The sequence below is a fragment of the Canis lupus genome, chromosome 4 (genome assembly GCF_048164855.1).
Source record: "Canis lupus baileyi chromosome 4, mCanLup2.hap1, whole genome shotgun sequence".
NCBI classification, from domain to species: Eukaryota; Metazoa; Chordata; class Mammalia; order Carnivora; family Canidae; genus Canis; species Canis lupus.
Window position 1 is genome coordinate 14,401,215 of NC_132841.1, and position 23,422 is coordinate 14,424,636.

General features: G+C 36.5%; 1 protein-coding gene and 1 long non-coding RNA gene across 4 annotated transcripts in view; one reads left to right on the plus strand and one right to left on the minus strand.

The window, feature by feature from the left end:
* The window catches only part of LOC140631886 (uncharacterized), a 158,603-nt gene that overhangs the window by 99,564 nt on the left and 35,617 nt on the right, over positions 1–23,422 (minus strand). The window contains exon 2 of the long non-coding RNA XR_012029407.1: positions 16,872–16,974. This is a non-coding gene — a long non-coding RNA (uncharacterized lncRNA). The remainder of the gene's footprint in view (positions 1–16,871; positions 16,975–23,422) is intronic.
* The window catches only part of CABCOCO1 (ciliary associated calcium binding coiled-coil 1), a 117,537-nt gene continuing 97,776 nt past the window's right edge, over positions 3,662–23,422 (plus strand). The window contains exons 1-3 of one of the 3 annotated variants that reach the window (XM_072823211.1): positions 3,662–3,804; positions 15,545–15,648; positions 19,504–19,673. In XM_072823211.1, the coding sequence (XP_072679312.1) occupies positions 15,617–15,648; positions 19,504–19,673 (202 nt within the window). In that variant the 5' untranslated portion in view covers positions 3,662–3,804; positions 15,545–15,616. Of the gene's footprint in view, positions 3,805–15,544; positions 15,649–19,503; positions 19,674–20,232; positions 20,494–23,422 lie in introns of those variants that run through there. The other 2 variants (XM_072823212.1, XM_072823213.1) reach the window with 2 other exon arrangements.

The window sequence follows — 23,422 nt, forward strand, 5'->3', positions numbered from 1 at the left end:
CAAATGAAGTAAGGGTATGGGGTGGTTTAAAGAGAGATGAGGAATAAGGTCCCACTTTTTCAATAAATTGATCAGGAAGAAAAAGAATGAGTTACAAAACTATCTTAAAGAGGTCTCTGGATTAGGAAAAGAGTATTTTCTGATTTAGGAAAGAGACTTGGAGTCTTCATTTGAACAGTGTAAGGATCCACTGTAAAGGGAATAACTGGAGAAAGAAGGAAAAACAGATATACCCACAATGAAGAGTATAGAGTTTTGAAGACAAGTTGCAGGTAATGAATAGTGTCAAAATTGTACCAACTATTTATTGAAAATCATTACCCCCTCCTATAGTTTAGTCTTAGAACTACTTAACTCTACTAAAGTAGGTTTACTATGCCATCTCTTAAATGTGTTTTATTAAGCTTTAAAATGTTCTCACTTATGACTTGAAAAAATTAAGGCCCTTGGTTGAAATGAGAAGGCCAGATTTGAGGATTCGGTAAAGGTGAAGAAAACTAAATATATTTCAAAATTGATTAGCTATTGGAATACTTTCTTGGCTAAAATTCAATATGCAACAGAGAATGAAGGCAATTACTCACAAATTAAAATGCCTTTTATATTTTTTTTCTTTCTACATCTATCAGTTTAAACATATTCCAAAGCTAAGATACAATGTGTTATCTGAATCTCTGAATCCTATCTGCAGGACTTTGTGGTATCTCAGAACCACTTAAGGGACACATTGGAATTTTTCCAGTTTGATCCACCTAAGACCATCAGGAGTATTAATAGATTGAAGACCTCAGGAATCACATTGTTTGAACTACCAGTACGTCATTAATCGCATTAGTGATATTATTTCATTTGTTGTTGAAGAATTTCATTCATACTTAAAAGGAGTCAGCAACACAGGCACCATGAAATGTTTCCTTACCCTAAAAAGTCAGCTGACATCTCATTGTCACTGCTCATTGCCATATAGTGCCACACTAGACCATCAACATCCAGTCCTTTCCTAAATGTTTCTCAGGTATTTAAAAGTATGGTTTATTTTAAACATCCAATACTTGAATTGGCAAAACTGTGAAAATGCCTCTCTTCAAAAAAATCTGATTCTATTTGTAAAATGTGCCACATACAGGATTACAGGTATATAGATGGGAGTACTTTCATGAGAACAGGGGCCAATCCAATTGATCAAAATAACAGTATCAAGCTATCCCATATTTCACTGTGATGTGGTAAAAGTCAAAGGTCTTTTCAAGCAATAATTGTAAACTACAAGACCTATATGTTTCCTTTTCTCTTCCATCCTACAACAATAAGATAAAAAAAATGGAATTTTACAGCCTTTGGTTAGAAGCCTTTATCTTCAAAAGAGACCTGAGAAGGAAGACTTAACTGACCTTTCCATGTAAGAAAGCACATCACCTACTGAGATTTGTCTTCCTTGTTGGCACCTCCCTACAAAAGAAGTGGGAGGCTAAAATCAGCTTCAACTTGTGCAAATTAAAAGTAACCTTTGGGCTAATGGGCTTTCAACACCACTCCTTACTGGGCAAAAAATTTTGTGTCCCATAAAATTAAATTACCTCCTTGAAAATGACTTCTCCAATAAATTACACCATTAAATACAGTAAAAACAGAATTCCTACAAAACAATTCTCCCCTCTATCCGGCAACTCTCCCATCACGGTGGAAATTGATTCCATCTTTAATGGAGTATCCATCTAGTTCCAAAAAAGGGGCACAGAAAACCTAAACACTGTTTAAGAAATAGCAGGACAATTAAAGGCCAGAAAAATAAATCACATCTTTGAGGAAACCAGAACTGCAGTTTAGAGAGATCAATGCTTTAGCACTTTACCAAATACTAAATTTAAAGAATGTGGAGAGTTGTCACCTAGCAGAAGGTGACTTGTTATTTTCAATTCCTTTGAAGTAGCTATCAAAGGAAACAATCAAATAATTAAGCATTGTATTGAGTTTGTGAGGTGGTAGCTCTTGTATGAACTCTGGCAATCACTATAAATCGACTATATTTTCACTAATTGAGGAAGTTCTAACGTAGTCCTTTTTAAATGGGGTTGGAAGTCATAAACACATTGTTGAATAACTACTCTGTATTAGGAATGAAACCAGTTTCTTTAGGAATGAAGGTATCAAGGAAACGACACTGCCAGACCCTTGAAAGAATGACCAAACATACACAAAATGAGAGACTCCAGGAACACAAGTTGACAGTACAAATTGTGTGCATAACTTGAACTGTGAGGCAATCGGGCACAATTATCATGAGGCTATGTAACACTAAAGTGTTCAATTTGACCTGAGAGGCATTGGGCACACATAAGAGGCCCACAATGAAATATTATCCTGGCAGCTGAGTACAGGGTGGATTAACATCAGGAGAAACACAATACAAACTAATACTAATCTTAATACCTAACACAGGTGCCAGACACTGTTCTAAACATTCTCATATATTAACATGCTAAATCCTCAGGTGTAAAATCCTCATATATTAACATGTTAAATCCTCGATGCTATGAGGCAGGCAATGTTACCATCTCATTTCCCAGATGGGGAAACCAAAGGACTCTGATTTTTATAGTAAACTTAATGTCTGATTTTTATAGTAAACTTTCTGCATAGCATCGCCCACGCAGGTAAATACAAGGTGAATTTTCAAAGCAGGTGTTGTCATCCAGAGAATACTAATACGGCCACTAAATATAATATTTTTAAATTATTTTAAAGGTTTATTTATTTATTCATAAAGAGACACGGAGAGAGAGAGAGAGAGAGAGAGAGAGAGAGAGAGAGAGGCAAAGTCATAGTAGAAGGGAAAAGTAGGCTCCTGGATCCCAGGAGGGGGGGGGGGAATCAAGACCTAAACGGAAGGCACTCAACCACTGAGCCACCCAGGTATCCTAAATATATTGCTTTTAAATGCTTTTATTATGGAAAACTGCAAACGTATCTAAAATAGAAAGAGTGGTGTAATGACCACCCCGCCCCTCCACGTACCCAATCTTGATTCACCTGCCATAACTCCACTCCCCAAGCCCCTCCCCTCATGATTTTGGAGTAAATGCATACATTACATCTCTTCATCATCACTGAATCTTTCACTACGTATCTCTCTACAAGGACACTGTTTTTTTTTTTCTTCTAAACATGACAATAACAGTATATCGCCTTAAAATTACAATAACTCCTTAATATCTAAAATCAATCAATGATCAAGTTCCAATAATCTATCTCACTTTAATATTTATTGAGAACTTGCCGTTAGCATTAGACGTTTCCCCACCTACTAACATTTAAAATGCTGTTCTTAAAAAAAAAATTAAACAATAAAATAAAATAAACTGCTGTTCTTTAAATTTCCTTTCTTTCCCTCCTTGCTCTGTTACTAAAAGGGACGAGCCTGCCTCCAGCCACGGATTCGCAGCCCCGCAGCGGGCTCAGCCTTCCGGGCAGCCCCGCAGTCCCCCGCGCCCCCGCCTTCCCCCCCCCCCTCCCCTCCCTCCCCCCCCTCCCCTCCCTCCCCCGGGGCCCACGTTCCCACCCAGAAGCCTCCTCGCGGAGGGATGCGTCCCCGAGCCTCGCACCCCGGGCCCCGCCCCTCGCGCCCCGGGCCCCGCCCCTCGCGCCCCGGGCCCCGCCCCCTCGTGCCCCTGGCCCCGCCCCGGTTGCCTAGGCGACGGAGGGCCGCAACTCCGGGGCGAGGTCACCACGGCGTCCTTGGGGACCCCTCCCGGGGGAACGACCCCCGCGGCGACGACCCCGGCGGGAACCACGCCCGAGTCGGAGGTACGCCGCCCCTTCCCGGCACCCGCGACCCTCGAGCGCACGCCCCGGGCCCGCGCGGCCCGCGGCTGAGGCCCGCGCCCTGGGAGGCGGCCCGCGGCCCGGGGCGGGGGCGGGGCGGGGCGGCGCCGGGGCCCGGGAGGCTCGGGCCCGCGCCCCCAGCCCTGCCCCCGCCGCGCCGCGCGGGGCGCCCCGGAGTGGGAGCCGGACCAGCTCCCCCCTGGGTGGCTTCCGCGGCCAGCGACCTCCGCGCCCTCGGCACTGGAAAGGGGACCTTGGGATCTGACCTGGGCCGGTCGCTTTCGGAAGGTGCTGCTACGGATTAGTGACTCTTCCTTGGTAGTAGGTTGACTAACGCGTGAAGGCCGGGGCCTGGGGTCTCCCTGATGATTTTACCACTTCTCTAAGTACAGAGATACCCGAGAGGAGGAAGGAGAGGCGCTGGAAAGCCGACCCCCGGGTGTGCGTGGCTGCTCCTCGCCCACCTGCCCTCAGGAGAGCCCTTGGACTTCCTTGGGCCCCAGTGGTTTCCTTTGGGCTGGGGCTGGGGCTGGGGCTGGGGGAGGATCACTTTCTTTAGGCCCCTCCCAACGCCAGCTCTCCCTAATAAATGGGTTTTAGGTGACTTTAATTACTCATAAGCTTAGTATCCTGAGATTTTAATTAAGCACACACCTCCTATTCCAGATTTGCTAAAAGAAAATGTTTAAACCTTCACACAATCCATCATGTTGTTCTACGAAGTTTTGTCTTCAGGGTTTTTTTTGGTTTTTTTGTTTGTTTGTTTTTGCCTTCAGTTTTTTTAAGACCGAAGGTGAATGATGTTATAATTGACACTGCGATGCTCAACTCCCTTTTTTAGTCTAAATAACATTTTTTTTGTGTGGGTGCAGAAGGTGAGTATTGGCTGCTATCTTCTGAATGTGGAACACTCAGCCAATAATTTGGTGCCTTGCCGCAGAGATATATACAGATTCTTCCCAATACTGTATGCAGACCACTAAAGCATGCTGACGGTCCTATGAGCCTTTTGAAATTAGCATACATTAAAAATACATTTTAATGTGATAAACTGGTTACTAAGCTAGTTACTCCCTTGTGATCTCTAATGTAAGTAATACAATTTCAAAAGTGGCAGAGAAAATTTCGCAATTAAGTCGGTTATTTAAATATGTACAAAAACTTAAGAAAGTGCTCAATTGCTAGTGTACACTTGCATGTACTTACTTATCCATGTAGATATGTACTTTCCAAGAAGACTCTGATAATTTGGGATTAATAAATCTGCAGTTCAAAAAAAAAAAAAGGAAAGAAAGAAGAAAGGACAAAGAAATACCCCATGATTTTTTTTTTGAAGATGCAAAGAAGTGCCGTGGGGGGGGGGAGGGGGGGGGGGAATGTCACATTTTTTTTTTTTTTTTGGATGGATTGGATGAATGAGTTAGTTATAGACCTGAGATGATTATCTTACACCTTAGCACTGTCAGTGGGCACATCTGTTAACTTCTTGGAGTAGCAGGAATTCCCTGTGACAAGCAATTCAGAAAATGCTCAATCTTTAAGTTAGTAACAAACTGAAGAAATCAAGATGGAATTTGGACTCACTTAGCCTGTACTGAGATGAACAAGCTGATACACTGCATGGTAGAAACACCATTTTCCATTCTAGTGAAAGCAGAGTTCCTGTAGGTCACAGAGAAGCCAGTTGATCCGTAGAGCCTGCATTCACTAGAATGATAAGGCTGCCAGCTGCCCATTTCTGCCCACAATGTGTTTTAGGGGTTAGATAGAAAAGATGGCAAAGACCCCTCTCTCAGAATCTATGTTCCCAAAACTTCTGCTTTTCAGTTAGATACTGAAAGATTCTTCTCAGATCAGATTCCTTCCAGAGTTGATTCTCCAAGACCTAGTCCCTTATGGTGTCATTTCTAATAAATTCTATGTCCAAATTGACTTAGCCAGTAGACCATCTAGTCATCTAAGCCAAGCATTAGTGAATTTTTTTTCTCACCAAGTCAATCAGAAATAAAGTATAAGCTTTATTCTAAGTCTAAGGTTTCCAGACTTCTTTTTTTGCCAGTACCTAGAATAAAAACAGCCAATTATCCCAATCACATAGTAAGCGCTCAGTAAAATATAACTAATTAAAATCACAGGTGGTCTGACATATGCCAAGAAAGATAGTTACACAGATCAAAATATATTTTTCTTAACATTTTATTTATTTATTCATGAGAGACACAGAGAGAGAGAGAGAGAGGCAGAGACACAAGCAGAGAGAGAAGCAGGCTCAATGCAGGGAGCCCAATGTGGGACTCAATTTAGGACTCCAGGATCACGCCCTGGGCTGAAGGCAGACGCTCAACCACTGAGCCACCTAGGCGTCTGAGATCTAAGTCTATTGAGATACCGTGAACAAGCAGACATGAGATGCAGGTCCAGGAAGATATATTTTTTCTGTGGCATTGCATAAACTCTTTTTGCCAACTTTCTGAATTCAACATTCCAGTTTCTTTAGTAACATGGGAGTAAATGCCTCCGTCTAAAAGGTAAGACTAAATGGGAGATATCTGTGCAAGTGCTTACGACCAGACATAAAATGACAAAAATCTGAAAATATTTGCTATATATAGATCTGTAAATGAAATTTATAAATGTTTATAAATTAAATTGTAAATGAATTTATAAATGAATATTTAGAATTTAATCCTCAGTCTTTTATCACTAGTTGACTCATAAACTGACTTTTTTAGTGCCTTAAAAAATACTATTTGGGAAATATCATTTAAGTAGTACACAAAAAAGGACTATACTTCAGCTCACATCAGAGACCTAAAAGAAGACATAAATGCTTATTGCCCAGTTGCTTCCTCTGAAAGTATCTCTAAGCATTACCGTATTTCCTAATAGATGTTATTTATTCAGTGCCTTCAAGACTTTATCAGGACAAAGGACACTTACATAATCTTAAGTGGAAAAATGCTGTTACTTGCCTTGGAGATCTTCAACATGGCCAGGAGGAGGCCACGGATAATTCTCTCTACATTAGATGGTCTCCCTACAGACCTTGAACACAGCCCCCACCCCAGCATCATCAGGGTTGGAGAGAAACACTTGAGGCTCAACTTGAGCAACAAGATGATCAGGGTCCTGCAATTTCTGTCTCTCCCAAGAGATATTTGTTGAAGCCATTTTCAGCACATACTATAGGAAAACCTGAGCAAGACCATGGGGAGGATGCCTGATATATTGCTGAAAATATTGTTGAGAAGACAGTACTAATATTCCTCAAAATGTTGATATACAGTAGTATTTATGAAACACTTAGAACCTCTGGGAGTAGCAGCTGTGGGTGTGGGGAATTTGACAGACACTTGGGCTTGTTTTTCTTTTTACTAGCGGTCTTTGGGTTTCCTGTCTTAGAAGTCCTGCTTCTTCTCCTCTCTTTAGCCTCCTTTTCAGATTTATACAAGTAATCTTTACTCTTTTTTCTAATACTTAAAGTGTTGTTTTACTAAAGTATAGTCTTTAACATGGCTAAAATTAATTTTTGATAGATATATTTAAAATGAGGATCTAATTTTATTTTCTTGTAGACATGAACCATCAGTTAATACCAGCTTCATTTACTAAATAAACCATCCCCTCTCTCCTCATTGAGAATGGACTGACTGCCACTATCACACTATGTGTATACACACATGAATGAACACAGTGATGGGCAGAGTAGTAACAGAATAGAGAGTCCAAACATTTATATATATGTATACATGAATACGTGTAAATTTATATTTTGTATACATGTATATATATTTTTGAATTTCCAAAAATTTATATATATATATATTATTACAGATACATTTTTGAATGTATCTTTTCTTTTCCACTGAATAGTCTGCCCATTCTTGTGTCAGTGCCATATTATTTTATATTTAGCTTTATTATCTAATTTGGAAAGGTTCCTCTCACTGTTTTTCTCTTTGAAAATGTATGTATTCTTCCATAAGAATCCTTGAAAATTATTTTATAAAGTTCCAGAATGATACGGTTAAGATTTAAAATTGCCATCACGTTACATTTATAATGTGGGAAGGATTTAATTTTTTTAATTTGAAGGTTTCCAATAAATCTCCTTTATTGAGTTTTTTTTTATTAAACTTTTGATAAAGTTTATAATTTTTGTAGGTCTTTTACCTTCTTATATTTATAACTAAGTATAGTTTAATCAAGTTTCTGCCATTTCCATTTCTAATTAGTTTCTAATATAGAGAAAAGTAATTGGCCTTTATATATTTGTGTTATGTAACCATCTTATCAAATTTCTTATTAACTGAAACCGTGTTAGTACAATGTCAGGTTTCTTAGGTATGCAACCATGTAATCTTCAAATAAAGATTTTTTTAATTCATTTTTAATATTTAAGCCACACATTTAGTTTTCGTATTATATTATTAGAATGTCTATAGAGTTTTGAATTACAATAATGTTACTAGCCAGGATCCCTTTTTAGTTTCCAGTTTTATAAGAATGACTTCAGTTTTTCACCATTCAATCTGATGTTTTGGCAAATAATCTTTTTTATGTTTAAGCTGTTTTTTTTTTTTCTATTCATGTTTTGAGAGTTTTGTTGCTGAATTCTAACAAATGCCTGGTTATTATTTCCTTATTATCATTTAATTTGACATAAAACACATGTTGTCGTTAATGATGACCCATCCTTTCATTTCTGAAATTAACCTTATTTGGTCAGAATGATAGCTTATTTTTCTTCTTAGTACACTCTTGGATTCAACTTCCTAAGATAATATCTTAATTAAAGTTTTCACATCTGATTTTGGTTTAGAATTTCCATTTGGTGCTAGTTTAGATTTCTGTGTGTAGACAATGCCGGCTTCTTAACAATGAATTGTCTACAGCCTGCAATTAGTAGACTAACAGAATTTTTTCTTAGAAGATTTTATTTATTTATTTGAGAAAGATACAGAGCACAGAGCAGAGGGGAGGGGCAGAGGGAGAGGAAGAAGCAGACTCCCTGCTGAGTAGGGAGATTCATGTGGGGCTCAATCCCAGGACCCTGGGATCATGACTTAAGCAGAAGGCAGACACTTGAGGACAAAGCCACCGAGTGTCCCTAGACTAACAGAATTTATGTGTTCTTGATTGTTAGGTAGAACTCAAGTGTGCAATCATCTTGGCATGGTTACTTTTTAGAAAGTAGTCTCCCAGTTTAGTTTATATTTGGTCAGTTCCATTTCTTTCTTATTCCTGTCCAAATTTGATGACTTTGTCCTGTAATTTTCAAATGTATCTCTATAGAATGTGGCATGTATTTTTTTTTGTTTAATCTCATTTGCCGAAGATTTTTGCCTATTTTATTCATTACTTTAAAGCACTAGTTCTTGTTTTCACCTATCCTTCTTTCATCTTTTTTTTTTTTTTTTCTTAAATTGGCTCCCTCTGAACTGTAATGAGGCAGGTAAGGTAGTCAGTCTCCTTGGACACAAAATTTAAGGGATTCCAGAAATTTAGTAATCAAGATAAACTTCAGTTGAAGGCAGTTTAAAAAAAAAATTGAAAGCTAATACAAAAAATTCATAATGGATCAAAACATTAAATGAGGACATCATCAGTAGTACTGATTTTTCCTTTTGCCTCAGGCTCTGACATGGCTCAATACAGTGCTGCTCCTGAATTCATTTATTTTCATGCTTGAAGAGAGCTTTTCTAAGTATGGAAATTGTATATTGGTCTATGTTCTCTATGACTGTGAAACCCCTCTTTGTCATCTTTGATGAACTGTATGAGCTTTCTTTTAATGAACGTTTATTAAGAATCTTTTGAGACACTACCAGTAACAGATAGAAAGATATCCCAAAAGCTTAAGTTCTAGAAGGAAGACATATATAATGTGGAAAGCTTAGATGAGTAAGAGAAAAAATTCAGAGAAAAGATTATCTGACAAATAATATTAGACTTACAATTTTATTGTGTCTGGAATAATTGCTAAAATCCACCAGGTGGTGGAGTAAAATGAGTTACAGTAAAGTTTAGCTAACATATTTTTCTAGTCAGAGATGTAATTTTACATGGAAAACCAAATTACATATCACATTTTTATTAGCCTATTCATGAATTTTGTATTGTATCTTTAATTTTACAAGTCAGAATGTATGTGTTGAAAGATTAAAGATTTTTTTACCACCTTATATCATTTCAAGTGCAAGGCAGTATATAAACAAGACAGAGCTCTAGTGTAAAATAAGTTCAAGAATTCAATTTAAGACAAAGCAAAACAAAAACCAGAGGCAAACCCTCCTACAAGATGATTAGCTTAAGCTAGCAAGTTTAGTAAAAAATGAGACACTAATATTATGCATCCTAGCTGGAATTATTATTGTCCAAAAAGCTTAAGATTATTGTATTCCCTATCATACAGTCCTTGTGTGACCTATTTTCTTCTATGCAGAAAATTTTCACATCAAACAAAATTGATCTGGATGTCTGTACAATGTACTTTTAATGCAAATCTTTGTTAATAATGATAGCAATTTTGTATATTAAAACACTTCAGTATGATTTTTTAACATGAATTCAAACTTAGGTTCAAATGACTGGCTATACATCACAAAATTAATCAGTAGTCAAACCCTGGTGAACCATCCAAATCCAAGTCTTTCTGTTCATCTTTCTCCATCATCTAATAATGTCATCAGATGATAGAGATGAATTAAGACAGTCAATTAACAACCTATTTTGACATAAGTAGGATCTGTAGAATTCTAAAAAGAAGATTGAATGTCCCTGAGGAATTTAAAGTCTAATGGGGTTGACAGTACAGGAATAATTATACTTTACACTAATACTAAAAATCAGAACCAACAAACATTTAACAAATATATGGTCATATGTTCTGGAGTAAAATACCATCCTACCTAAAAACTGAGTGCAAGTAATTCAATTTACAAGTATCTGAGTGCCCACTAGGTACATGGTATTCTATTAGGTGCTATAATATTTTTTTCTTATTGAGTTTATAAACTAATAGAATGACCTAGTTTAGGTTATTTTGCTAGCCCTAGGTTACAAAAAGATAGCTAATAAAGTAGCATATTTTGTGTCTAAATTAGATTTTTAAAATAAAAATATAAAATATTAAATACAGACATTAAGTTGATTACCATTACCAATAACTGTTATCTTTGGGATTTTTCCCAAAAATTAAATACAGACATTAAGTTGATTACCATTACCAATAACTGTTATCTTTGGGATTTTTCTACTCTTGGGAAGAAATAAGGAAAATGTGGGATGTGATCTTTTTAATTATAGCAAAGCATTTTGTTGCTCTTCTTATTTACTGGAACCCATTCACATGGAAGGATAAATAACTATTTGCCAAACTGAAAACTTTTGTACTCTCCCTCCCCGCAAATCTCACAGTTCTTGATTTTCATGGAGCTACTGCTTACCTCTGCTTCTCAGTCTCCTCCTCCACCCCCATTCACAGCTGTTCTCCCCATGCCTTTGCTCTGGGCAGTTTCCACCACTCTCACACTTGGAGTGACTCCTAAACTAACATTTTTAAGCCAGACCTTTCTGAGTCTAGCATCTCTCATTACCTTTTAAACATTTCTTCCTTGATATGTATATTCACCCTTAAACTCAACCACTGAAATCAAACTTGTCTTATAGCCTTCTTAAATCCAGCATCATCCTCCAATGCTTCTATTTTTATTGGTGTAACAAGAATGCCACATATGGTTTTTATGGACTGTACTCTGAACAAAAGGACTCAGCTATTGGAGGCCCCAAGAATCACCACCTTTCCCTTTCAATTATCTATTTTAGATACTCAAACTATTCATTCTTCCCAGTTTTAGTCCCCCAGATACAATATGTTGCATCACCCCTTTCTCTTCGTGTACGCTGCTAGGAACCCAGTACAGCCCAATGCCTCATTCCTGACCCGTTTCAAAGACATTTTCATTGAACTCTCCTCTGTGTCCTTTCTCTGCTCCTTTCTTTCCTTCACCCTCCTACAAATCACCCTTCCTTAAAGGACAGTTTTATCTTGTCATTTCACTGCTAAAAAAAACTTCATGGGTTATCCTTACTGCCTGTACTATTAAGAACAAACTCTTGAGCCTATCATTCTTTGACCAGGCAAGGGTCTAAAATATTTATGATCTCTTGTGCAGTAACTTGCTTTTGTAATCACTCAGTAAATATTTATTCAAGATCTCTCACAGTATGTTCCCAATGCTCACTTCCCACTTAGGTCCAACTAGTTCCTGTCTTGTACCCAAGGCATCACAATATGCATTACTTGATATTTAGAGAACCAGTCCCCAAGTATCCTGTTGCTGTTTCATTCCATCATTCTTGCCAAATCTCACCAAGTCCATTTCCTCTTATAGGAGGTCCCTTCTTTGTCCTGTCTCTATTCTTGTCCCTTTACTACAGCTCACTTATCATTTTATTTTCTTGTCTAAAGTCACCCTTGGTTTGTTCCTTCCACTAGATGTTAAGTTATTGAGGCTAGCAAGTTTTTTTACTTGTCCTTGCCTCATTTTGAGCCCCAAGTTCAATGAGGAATATGTAGATATTTTTTAAAGTTCGCAAATTGACTCATTCTTGTTCAATCAGTTCTTGGATACCTAAGAGGATGCATATACCAGACCATTGTTCTCCATAAAAAGTCCAGATGCCCAAGCAAAGATGAAACTCATACTCCTTTTCCTTTCTGAGTCTTCCAGATGCTTTGTCTGTATCACTTCTCTCTATGTCTTCCAATAAACTCTACTCTTACTTCCTCTTGGCTTACATTTGATTTCCATCCTGCATGAAGGCAAGGACCCAGTTGGCTGGTCCTGTGGGACCCAGTCTGAGTTCTTGAACCTGGGCTGCCTGCATCATCTTGGTGATTATAAAGTGACCCTCTGAGGAACAATGGTAACCCTAAATTAAGTCTGCATAGCACAATTTGACCTTTGAGGATTGGTAAGTCCTCCTCTGTGAAACAGAGTTGGTTTAATGCTGATGTAATTTCTGTCTCTGTGCTTCTCTGTGTAACTGGTCTGTTCTCTGGGGAAAAGGAAAACTGGGAGAACTGATATGGAACCTGTTCTCACTCCCTCTTCTCACTCTCTATTCATTCCCTATATTTTGAATTGCTTTAGCTGGCTCTGAAACTTTATTCTCACTTTAATTGTAAGACTGTCTGCTTCAGTTCTTGGATGGTTTTTCTTAAAACTATTAGCTGGCATAAGAGATTGAATCACTCAGCTCCAAAGAAAAGGAACACTTGCTTCTTCCCATTGGAAGATGTCAGAGATTATTCCTCATGTAGCATCCATAGGGGAAATCTCTCCCATGATAATTTATTTGTGGCTTGCAGAGAACACACAGATGAGACTGATCATCCAGTGCTCCAAACCTCCACAGTGGTTTTAGACTGTTGCCAGTAGATAACAAGACACATTTGGGGAAGATTGGCCCATTGGTGACTCTTTGGGAAGTTCTCCCCATAAGCAGCATGTTTGATCCACCACATGTTTTCCCTAGAATAGAGCCTGGAGGGGTACCCGGGTAGCTCAGTGGTTGAGCATCTGCCTTTGGCTCAGATTGTGGTCCCGTTGGGATCAAGTCCTGCATCAGGCTCCCCCATAGGGAGCCTACTTCTCCCTCTGCCTATGTTTCTGCCTCTTTCTCTGTGTCTCTCATGACTAAATAAGTAAAATCTTTAAAAAAAAAATAGAATAGAGCCCAGATTTCTAACTCTTTCTTTTTCATTGTTGGGTAAATTCTCTTTATGGTAATTCTGGGATGCTGGTATTGCATTGAGGATTGGTGGCCAATCCTATTGAGGACCAAAACTCTTAGAATAAAGAAGTGGTCCTGCTACCTCCAGTTGCATTGGGTTTTCAGCTTATAGGGCTAAGACGTGACAGGCTGGTCACTGCTGGGTGGATGTTGCCTCCTTGAATGAGACATAGTGAATGTCTCAGTGAGATAGGCAACAGACTGCTAGATGGATGTCTCAGTGAGTCACATGGCAGACTGGACACTGCCCGGTGGATCTCAGTGAGACATGTGACAGATTAGTCACTGCTGAGTGGATGTCTCCTTGTTGGATTTCCTAGAAACATGTAACCTACCAAAACTAAAGCAAGGGAAAAAAATAGAAAATTTGAACAAACCAGTAACCAGCAAGGAAATCTACCCAGTAATCAAAACACCCACAGAAAACAAAAAAGACCAAGACCAGATGGCTTCCCAGGCAAAGTCTACCAAACATTTAAAGAAGTATTAATACCTCTTCTCAAACTATGCCAAAAAAATACAAGAGGAAGGAAAACTTCCAAATTCATTCTGAGGCCAGTATCACCTTGATACCAAAACCAGGTAAAGACACCACAAAAAAAAGAGTACAGATCGGTATCTCTCATGAATAGATACAAAAATCCGTAACAAAATATTAGCAAACCAAATCCAACAATACATTAAAAAAAATCATACACCATAATCATGTGGGATTTATTCCCAGGATACAAGGGTAGTTCACTATTCAGAAAACAATGAACATGATATATCACATCAGTAAGAGAAAGGATTAAAAACTATATGATCACTTTAATAAGCATAGAAAAAAGCATTTGACAAAGTACAGCATCTATTAATGATGAAAACTTTCAACAATGTAGGTCTAGAGGGAGCATTCCTTAACATAATAAAGTCCTTCTATGAAAAACCTACAGCCAACATTATACTCAATAGTGAAAAACTGAGAGTTTTTCCCCTAAGGTCAGGAACAAGACAAGGGTTGTCCACTCACCACTTTTTTTTTTAAATTTAAATTCAATTAATTATGATATACTGTATATTAGTTTCAGAGGTAGAGGTCAGTGGTTCATCTTATATAATAATACCCAGTGCTCATTACATCACGTTCCAGTACTATGTTTATTCAATGCTGAATAAACATAGTACTGGAAGCCTTAGTTACAGTAGTTAGACAACGTAAAGAAATAAAAGGTATCCAAATTAATAAGGAAGACGTAAAACTCACTGTTTGCAGATGACATGATACTATATATAGAACTGATAAATGAATTCAGTAAATTTGCAGGATACAAAATCAATGTACAGAAATCTGTTGCATTCCTATACACTAATAATGAAACAGTGGAAAGTGAAATTAAGAAAACGATCCCATATATAATTGTGCCAAAAACAATAGAATATTTCTGAATAAACTTTACAAAACAGGTGAGAAGGGGTTGCCTGGTGGCATCTGAAGGCATCTATCTGCCTTCACCTCAGGTCATAATCCCAAGGTTCTGCAATCAAGCCCCACATTGGGCAGGAAGCCTGCTTCTCCCTCTCCTACAGTTTCCCCTGCTTGTGCTCTCACACACTCTTTCCCTCTACTCTCTCTGTCAAATAAAATCTTTAAAAAAAGAAAGAGTACACTATCATGATGAAAAAAATAAAGACCAAAGAAAAGTTTGTTAATTGAAAGCCATCACCCAGTTTTAAATATATGCATAAGATTAGCTAGATATTGAACTTTTAAGAAGAGAGATAGTTACTTGAAAATGGAAAGAAAAATGATTATCGAAAATTGTGTTTAAATTTTATTTCTGATAGCAACTAGAACACAGAACATTGCTATCATTGGATTAATTTGTAAATGTGATTGAAATAACTCATTACACTTATTTTTGTTGTTGTTTTTTGGTAGAGAGAGGCTGAGATCCAGGAGCATGAAAAGATTCTGTCTCCAGATTTTCTTTCAGTTGCTCAAATCACTGAAATGCTAGCAGAGGACGTGGATGGAGTTCAACAGTAAGCACTTCAATATTACAACCAAATATAAAACAGTTCTAGTTCTGCATCTATAAATGATCGTGATATGCTGTTACATATTTTAAACTTTTTTCAGAAGAATTGTTATTATATCATGCAAAGATATATATGTGTGTGTGTATATATATATATGTATATATATATATACACTTTCAAGTCTGGAACACCAAAATTATCAAACAACTGACTTTTTACACTGCTCAGCTGTCTTGTTGGTGGGAGAAATGCATTTCAGACTAACATGGTAATGTTAACAGTGAAAAGCAGTCTTTAACATATGGTGTCTTTTACTTTTCTCTTTCATTCATAGAACTGTCAATAGGCACAATAATCTTAAGGTTTTCTGTCTCATAATCACAATAAGTTGCATTTTCTGTAATATTAATATACATTTTAATATTTTGGAAATCCTGAGTATTAGCCATCCACCTGTGATTTTTCTTGAATATGAAGCTATACTAAATACTCTGATTTCATGTATTTTGCCTAAAAATGTGAATATAACTGAATTTATGGGAACAATTCTAATATATGTACATCTCCTTCTTAAGGCCATTGATTTCTCCAGCAAATCATTTACTTAGAACTCTAGTCAGATATATCTAACACCCAAGTTCCTAAAATGTGTTTTGAGAATCAGTCATTTTAAAAGTTATCTTGCTCTAATAATGGAAGCCTGATTGACTATAATGTGTAGAGATGTGATGTTCTGGACAGTAATGTCTGTTCTCCAAGCCAGTCATCTGGATGTTAGGAGGGTATTGTGGACCATAATGGACAAATAGAAAATGACTGTCAGTGGCTATCATTTGCAAATCTTACAAATATTGTGGAATAGAGGTGATTTACTACTGAGAAGGAAATATGACAAATGTACTGGCTGGAAGAGAAATCTGAGAAGGGAAAGCATATTAAGAGCAGGCAAATGACACTGACAGGCGTTTCCCAGGATGCTCTTCACCTTCAGGGCTTGCAAATCTTGCTAGAAATCCTGGTGATCTGTGATTTGGCCATACTGCTAACCAGCTATATAGCTTTTTAAGTATTAGTCAATTAATAATTTCACAGATTTTTAAACATAGCATTTTTATCATAGTAATTTTAGCATTTTTATAGAAATGAATGTCCATTGGAAATTCTGTTTTTTAGTAACAGAATTGATTAGTAGGGGCACCTAGTGGCTCAGTTTGTTAAGCACCCACCTTTGGCTCTGGCCATGATCCCAGGGTCCTGAGATTGAGCCCCACATCAGGCTGCCTGCTTCTCCCCCTTCTCTCTCACTCCCCCTGCTTGTGCTCTTTCTTTCTGTCAAATAAATAAAATCTTTTTTAAAAATTGATTAGTAAAATGCATTCATTATATTAGTATCACTGATTATGCTTTAAGTAAAATATTTTCCATTTTTAGATAATCCCAAATGTTGATCATTGAAGTGCAAAAAATAGGTATTTTATAGTAGGCAAAATAATATGCAAATGACAGGCATTTAATATAGTTTACAATTTATTTGTATGAAATATCAAAAGATGTTATATTAAATGCAATTAATATTAAATAAAAAGGTATTGAAAATAAATTTTTTAGACTTGTTTATTTCTCACCACATCTTAAGTTGTACTGTGTACCATACCTTGTGTGACAGTCTTTCTTTTTCCCCACTTATTGGCTCTTTATTGTCAAATATTTAAATTCTAAAGGTATTTTTAATCTTTAAGAGGTTACATCTAGGATGAAGGAAATGATACAGAGGGTGATACAGAAGTTAACTGTATGGAAACAATTAGGTTCAATGTAGGTTGACCTTTTAGATTGTCTCATTAATAAATTCACCTGAAGTAATCTCAGATTTTAGGATATCAATTTTGAATAAATGATAATGTTATGTCAGGAGCCATTTCTTTGCAAAGTAATTTTCTTGAGGTTCTTTATATGATTTTTGTAACAGTAATCCTGAAATATTTGCAATCAGTCATTCGCTTCCCATTTAAAATAGCATTATTATAAATGGGGATTATATACCCTTCAAAATGACAGAAATATAATTTAGGTATCCTGTCACCATGTGACAGAAGTATGCCATACAGTCTACAAAGCTATAAACCTATTTAAATAAATTATAAGAAATCAGCACATTTCCTTACCTTTTAAAATTAAAAATTATGTTTCATGAAAGCAGCCAACCAAATGAAACATTATAGTATCATTAAAACATATTTCTAGAGTACACTTCAAGCAAAGTTAAATGTCTGATTACATTTCCCATGATCTCCCAACTATTATCATTCATTCATGCTTTTAATATAACCCTGATTTTTTTACAGATCCACACGAATCCTTTTTGGAAAAAGGTTAAGGATTAAATTGAAAATAACTATTTAAATACAGAAATAACCCTGAGAGATCTTTTAATAACCTTCCATAACTGGGCTCCCTGAGCTGTTCAGCTCTTGCCTTAAGGCATATTTCTGAATGTCATCATCTAAAAAAATAAGATGCACTTCAACTTCAAGAGCATGTAGGAATAATGTAATACTTTTACTGGAATTCTTGGTGAGACAAAGTAGATAGTTATATCACATATCACTATAGCACAACTTCCTAAGTCCCTGTTAAGCATCTTTTTCTTTCCCTGTAGTCTCTGATGCCACAGCTGTGGCATGTCCTTTCCCATATCCCATCTTTCTTTATCTAAACCCAGAGGAAAAACTTACAAAATTGCCACTAAATTTATGGGAACTTTGCACTCAAACTGCAATAGCATCTTGCTCCAAATTCCTTCCTGCATAACCTCCTTTGGGATGGAATATCTGAACAAAGAATAGAAATGGTGACTATTCAGCCCTGCAATTCAAGTTGAAGGTTAAGATTCAAATGGTACTAGGGGAAGTGGTGAAGGGGGTTGGGGAAGAGCAAGGATAGAGGGATGTCAAAGAAGTTTCACTGAAATACTCTGAGACAGATAGTTGCCTTCATTTTCATATAATCAAACACTGAAAAAATGAAAATGAAAAACAAAGAACACATGCAAATATTTAGGTCAAATATTTAATTAAAAAGAACTGCATGGAGATGGCAGATGAAGAGTCTATACTGCCAAACACTTACCATGAATTAAAAAAAAAAAAAAACCCTATGAAGCAATCACAACAAGAGCATAAAACAGATTATAAAAACTCAAGGAATAGATAAGAAATTAAAGGGGGATAAATAATATTAAAAAGCAAAGAGTAGAAAAGAAAAGATCTTATGGAGGTGAGCTCTCTAAGCAGCCCAAGGGAGAAGTAACACTGCTGAGAACACCAAAGGACCTAGAAAACAGTATTGAGAAAAGTATATAAAATGAAATGATTTGAAAAAAATGTTTGAAGTTTAATGGAAAATTACAGCGATAGACAAAATAAGTAAAATATACACAACTGGAATTGTTTAGAAAACAGGACAGATATTTGTTTAACAAGATAGTTCCAGAATGTTGTCAGACACAATCTTGATTGTATAAATGGAAAAAGATATTGAATTTCAGAGAAGAAAATGCTAGTAAAATTACTGTACTTTGAAGACAGAAGGAGGAAGGTGAGGAGGAGAATTACAAGAATAGAGGAAGGAGAGGAAGAGGAGCAACAGGAATGCTTGAACTTGCTGTATCTCTTCCTTTTCCTCTGTTTCCCTTTTGAATGTCATTTTGGACTTAGGATTTCTATAGAACTGTGGATATTTTTAGATTAAGGGTATTATAGAATTTTCATTCAAGAAAAATATCTGCATTTTCAAAACTTAGGAAAGGAACCATTTGCTGATCTGATTTTAATGTCTGGATTTTTCTTTTTGTTACAGAAAACTGAAAAAAATTTTGAATTTCAAAAACCTTCACACCTGTTTAAAGGAAGCCATTCTACTAGATTATTATGTATCTGGATTTTTGTGGGCTAGAGGAATGGACTTTTCTGTTATTCAATATATAAAATTTATGACTTTACTAGATATGTTACTTCATAATCTTAGAAGTAAGTACATTTTTTTTCTTTTTTTAAGAAAAGAAAATTTAGTTCACTTTCTAATTTTCTTAAGGAAAAGTTCCTAAAATTAGGAACAATAAAATTATTGTAATTCCTTCAGTGACAATTATGGTTTTTTTTTTTTTTCTGGATCGAGCAAAGATATATAGTTCATACCTTCATTAAGTGTAAAATTTCAAACAGTATTTAACAAGCTAAAGTTCTCTTAATTAACTTGCCAAAGATATGAAAATCTGACAGCCAGATTTTTAAAAATCTTATCAATGCCATCATCCCCAAAATGTCAAGTAGTTCACATTTATTTAGGTAATTTTTCATTGTTTGAACTGTTTTCATTTCATCTTACCTACAAGTATTACTGGGATATCTCAGAATGACTAATGAGAAGAGGTACTTTAGTCGATATCTAAACTTTATTAAATAGACATTACTCGCATGCACTTAGATTTTGTGACTTTTTTTCTTACATAATATTGGAATGAGTTACTATAGGAAATTTGGAGATTCTTCCTTAGAGCAGTTTTAAGTGTGATAAATGTTGTTTCAGAATAAATATAATTGCTTCTTGGAAGGAAGAAAAGAAAGAAATCTATCACTGATATATTGCCAGCTCTATGTGTTTGGTTCTAATCTTTAACATGCATTATTGAACTTCAGAGCAACTCCTGCATGGGAGTTCTATTATAACCACTACCTCAAAGGTGAGCAAGGAGTCCAGTGAACAAGGTTGCAAGCTGAGAACTGCCAAAACTAGAACCTGAATCTCCAAGTATATAATCAAAAGGCCTTGAGCACTATGAATACAAAGGTATTTGTGTCTCAATTGAAAGACATGTTTATGTCAGTTTAAAGCTTGCTCCTTCCTTCCTACCTCTCTCCCTCCCTCCCTCCCTACCTCCATTCCTTCTTCCTTCCCTTCCTCCCTTCCTCCCTCCCTCCCTCCCTTCATTCCTTCCCATCTCCCTTCCTTCCCACTTCCGTCCTTCCTCTCTCCCTCCCTCCCTGCCTCCCTCCCTCCCTGCCTCACTTCCTCCCTCCCTCAGTTTCTAGCAGGAGAAATTTTAAGTGAATTGGCAAAACTAACAGAAGCCACTCGTGCCTTATTCATCCTTCCTTCTCCTAGTCACCCTTATGAGGGAAGAATTAGTAATTCGTTTTTTTTAAAGATTTTATTTATTTATTTGAGAGAGAACCAGAGGAAAGCACAAGCAGGGGGAGCAGCAAAGGGAGAGAGAGAGAGTGAAGCAGGCTCCCCACTGAGCAGGGAGCCGGACCAGGGGCTTCATCCCAAGACCCTGGGATCATGACCTGAACCAAAGGCAGACGCTTTAGCCAACGAAGCCACCCAGGGGCCCCAAGAATTGGTAGTTCTTGTATATGAGGAGAAGAAAGTATTATTTTCCTTCTCTGCAAGTGGGAGAATTTTGTCTTTGCTTATATGTAAGTATGTAGTGCCATGTTAAAGATAAATAACTGTACCAATAGAAGAAAAAATAGTTCTACTTGATAATGAAAGAATTTGTATGGTATTAACTGATCAGACAGACTTTGGCTGTTTTTCCCCTAATGAACAAATGAACAAATATATTTAGAATCTTTGAATACTACATGTCTCTAAACAATAATCTTTCAACACCATTGCCAAAATTACTTGGCAAACAAGGAACCATGTAAATCTCAACTTGCATGGAAAATAATAATAAATAGATGCCAACAATAAGTGGAAATAAGTTTTGAGATTATATGTGAAAGACTTTGAAACAGGTATTATAGGGACGCCTGGTGGCTCAGCAGTTGAGCGGTTGCCTTCAGCTCAGGGCTTGATCCTGGGATCCAGGATGAAGTCCCACTTGGGCTCCCTGTAGGGAGCCTGCTTCTCCCCTCCTCCCTCCCTCCCTAAGTCTCTGACTCTCTCTCTCTATGTCTCTCATGAATAAGTAAATATTTTTTTTAAATCCTTAACTAAAAAAATAAATAAAAAAAATAAAAAAATAAAAAATCCTCAACTTATAAAACAGGTATTATAAAAGTGCTTAAATGAATAATTGTGAACATCCTTGAAATAAATGTTAAAATAAAAAGAACCATGAAAAAAAAGGAAAGTATAAAGAAGAAACAAATGGATATTTAGAACAAAATTATACAATAACCAAAACTAAAATCTCATTAGTATTGTATACAATGGAATATTACTCAGCCATTAGAAACAACAAATACCCACCATTTGCTTCAACGTGGATGGAACTGGACGGTATTATGCTGAGTGAAGTAAGTCAATCGGAGAAGGACAAACAGTGTATGTTCTCATTCATTTGGGGAATATAAATAATAGTGAAAGGGAATATAAGGGAAGGGAGAAGAAATGTGTGGGAAATATCAGAAAGGGAGACAGAACATAAAGACTCCTAACTCTGGGAAACGAACTAGGAGTGGTGGAAGGGGAGGAGGGTGGGGGGTGGGGGTGAGTGGGTGACGGGCACTGAGGGGGACATTTGACGGGATGAGCACTGGGTGTTATTCTGTATGTTGGTAAATTGAACACCAATAAAAAATTAATTTATTAAAAAAATAAATAAATAAAATCTCATTAGATAGAAATCACAGAATTGAGAGTAGGCAAAGGAAAAATCAGTGACCTTGAACATAGAATGATAGCAGTCATCCAATCTGAACAACAAACACAGGGAAAAAAAGCTTGGCAAAGAAATGAACAAAACCTTGGGGGCTTGTGGGACAACCAAAGTTCTAATAGACATATATTGTTAGTCTCAGGAGAAAGAGTATGGTGCTAAACAAACATTGGAAGAAACAATGGCTAAATATTTCCCAAATTTGACAAAAGGCATAAATTCATAATTTCAAGAGGATGACTGGGCAACAAACAGGCTAAACCAAGAGGAAAACATCAACCAACTGGATCTAATTGACAATTACAGAATATAGGCATTGTTTTTAAATGCACATGGAATAATGATCAAGGTGGACCATATACTGGGTCATACAACAACCTTAAATTTAAAATAATTAAAATCATACAAATATGTTCTCAGATCAAAGGTATTGAACAAGAAATTAATAACACATATTTCAGGAAAATCTTCAAAGATATTAAACGACAAAATTCTAAATAGTATATGGATCATATATCTCAGCAGATATTAGAAAAGATTTTAAATAAGTGAAAAGAAAACATGAAAATTTATGTGGTACAGTTGAGTCAATGATAAGAGGGAAGTTTATATCATTAAATGCTTATAGTAGAAAAAAATCTAAAATTAATAAAAAAAAAACTAAACTTAAACCTCAGGAAGCCAGTTTTTAAAAATAAGCAAAAATCAAGCAGAAAAGAAAGAAATAATAAAGAACAAAAATCAATAAAATTGAAAAAAAAAGTAGAATCAATGAAACCAAAATCTAGATATTTGAAAACATCAATAAAATTGATAAACATGAAGCAAAATTTGACTAAGGAAAGAAAAACTATAAAAGGCACAGAGTATCATTATCAGGTATAAAAAAAAGAGGATTCACTACAGACTCTGCAGACATTAACAGAGCATTAGGAAAAAACCACTATGTACACTAATTAGAAAACAAAAAGGAAATGAACCACGTCCTCCAAAAATCACAAACCAGCAAAACTTGTGCAAGATGAATAGATATCGTGATTGTCTTATAACTATTTAAGCAATTGAATTATTTAACTTCTAGGAAAAATCTCCAGGACCAGATATTTC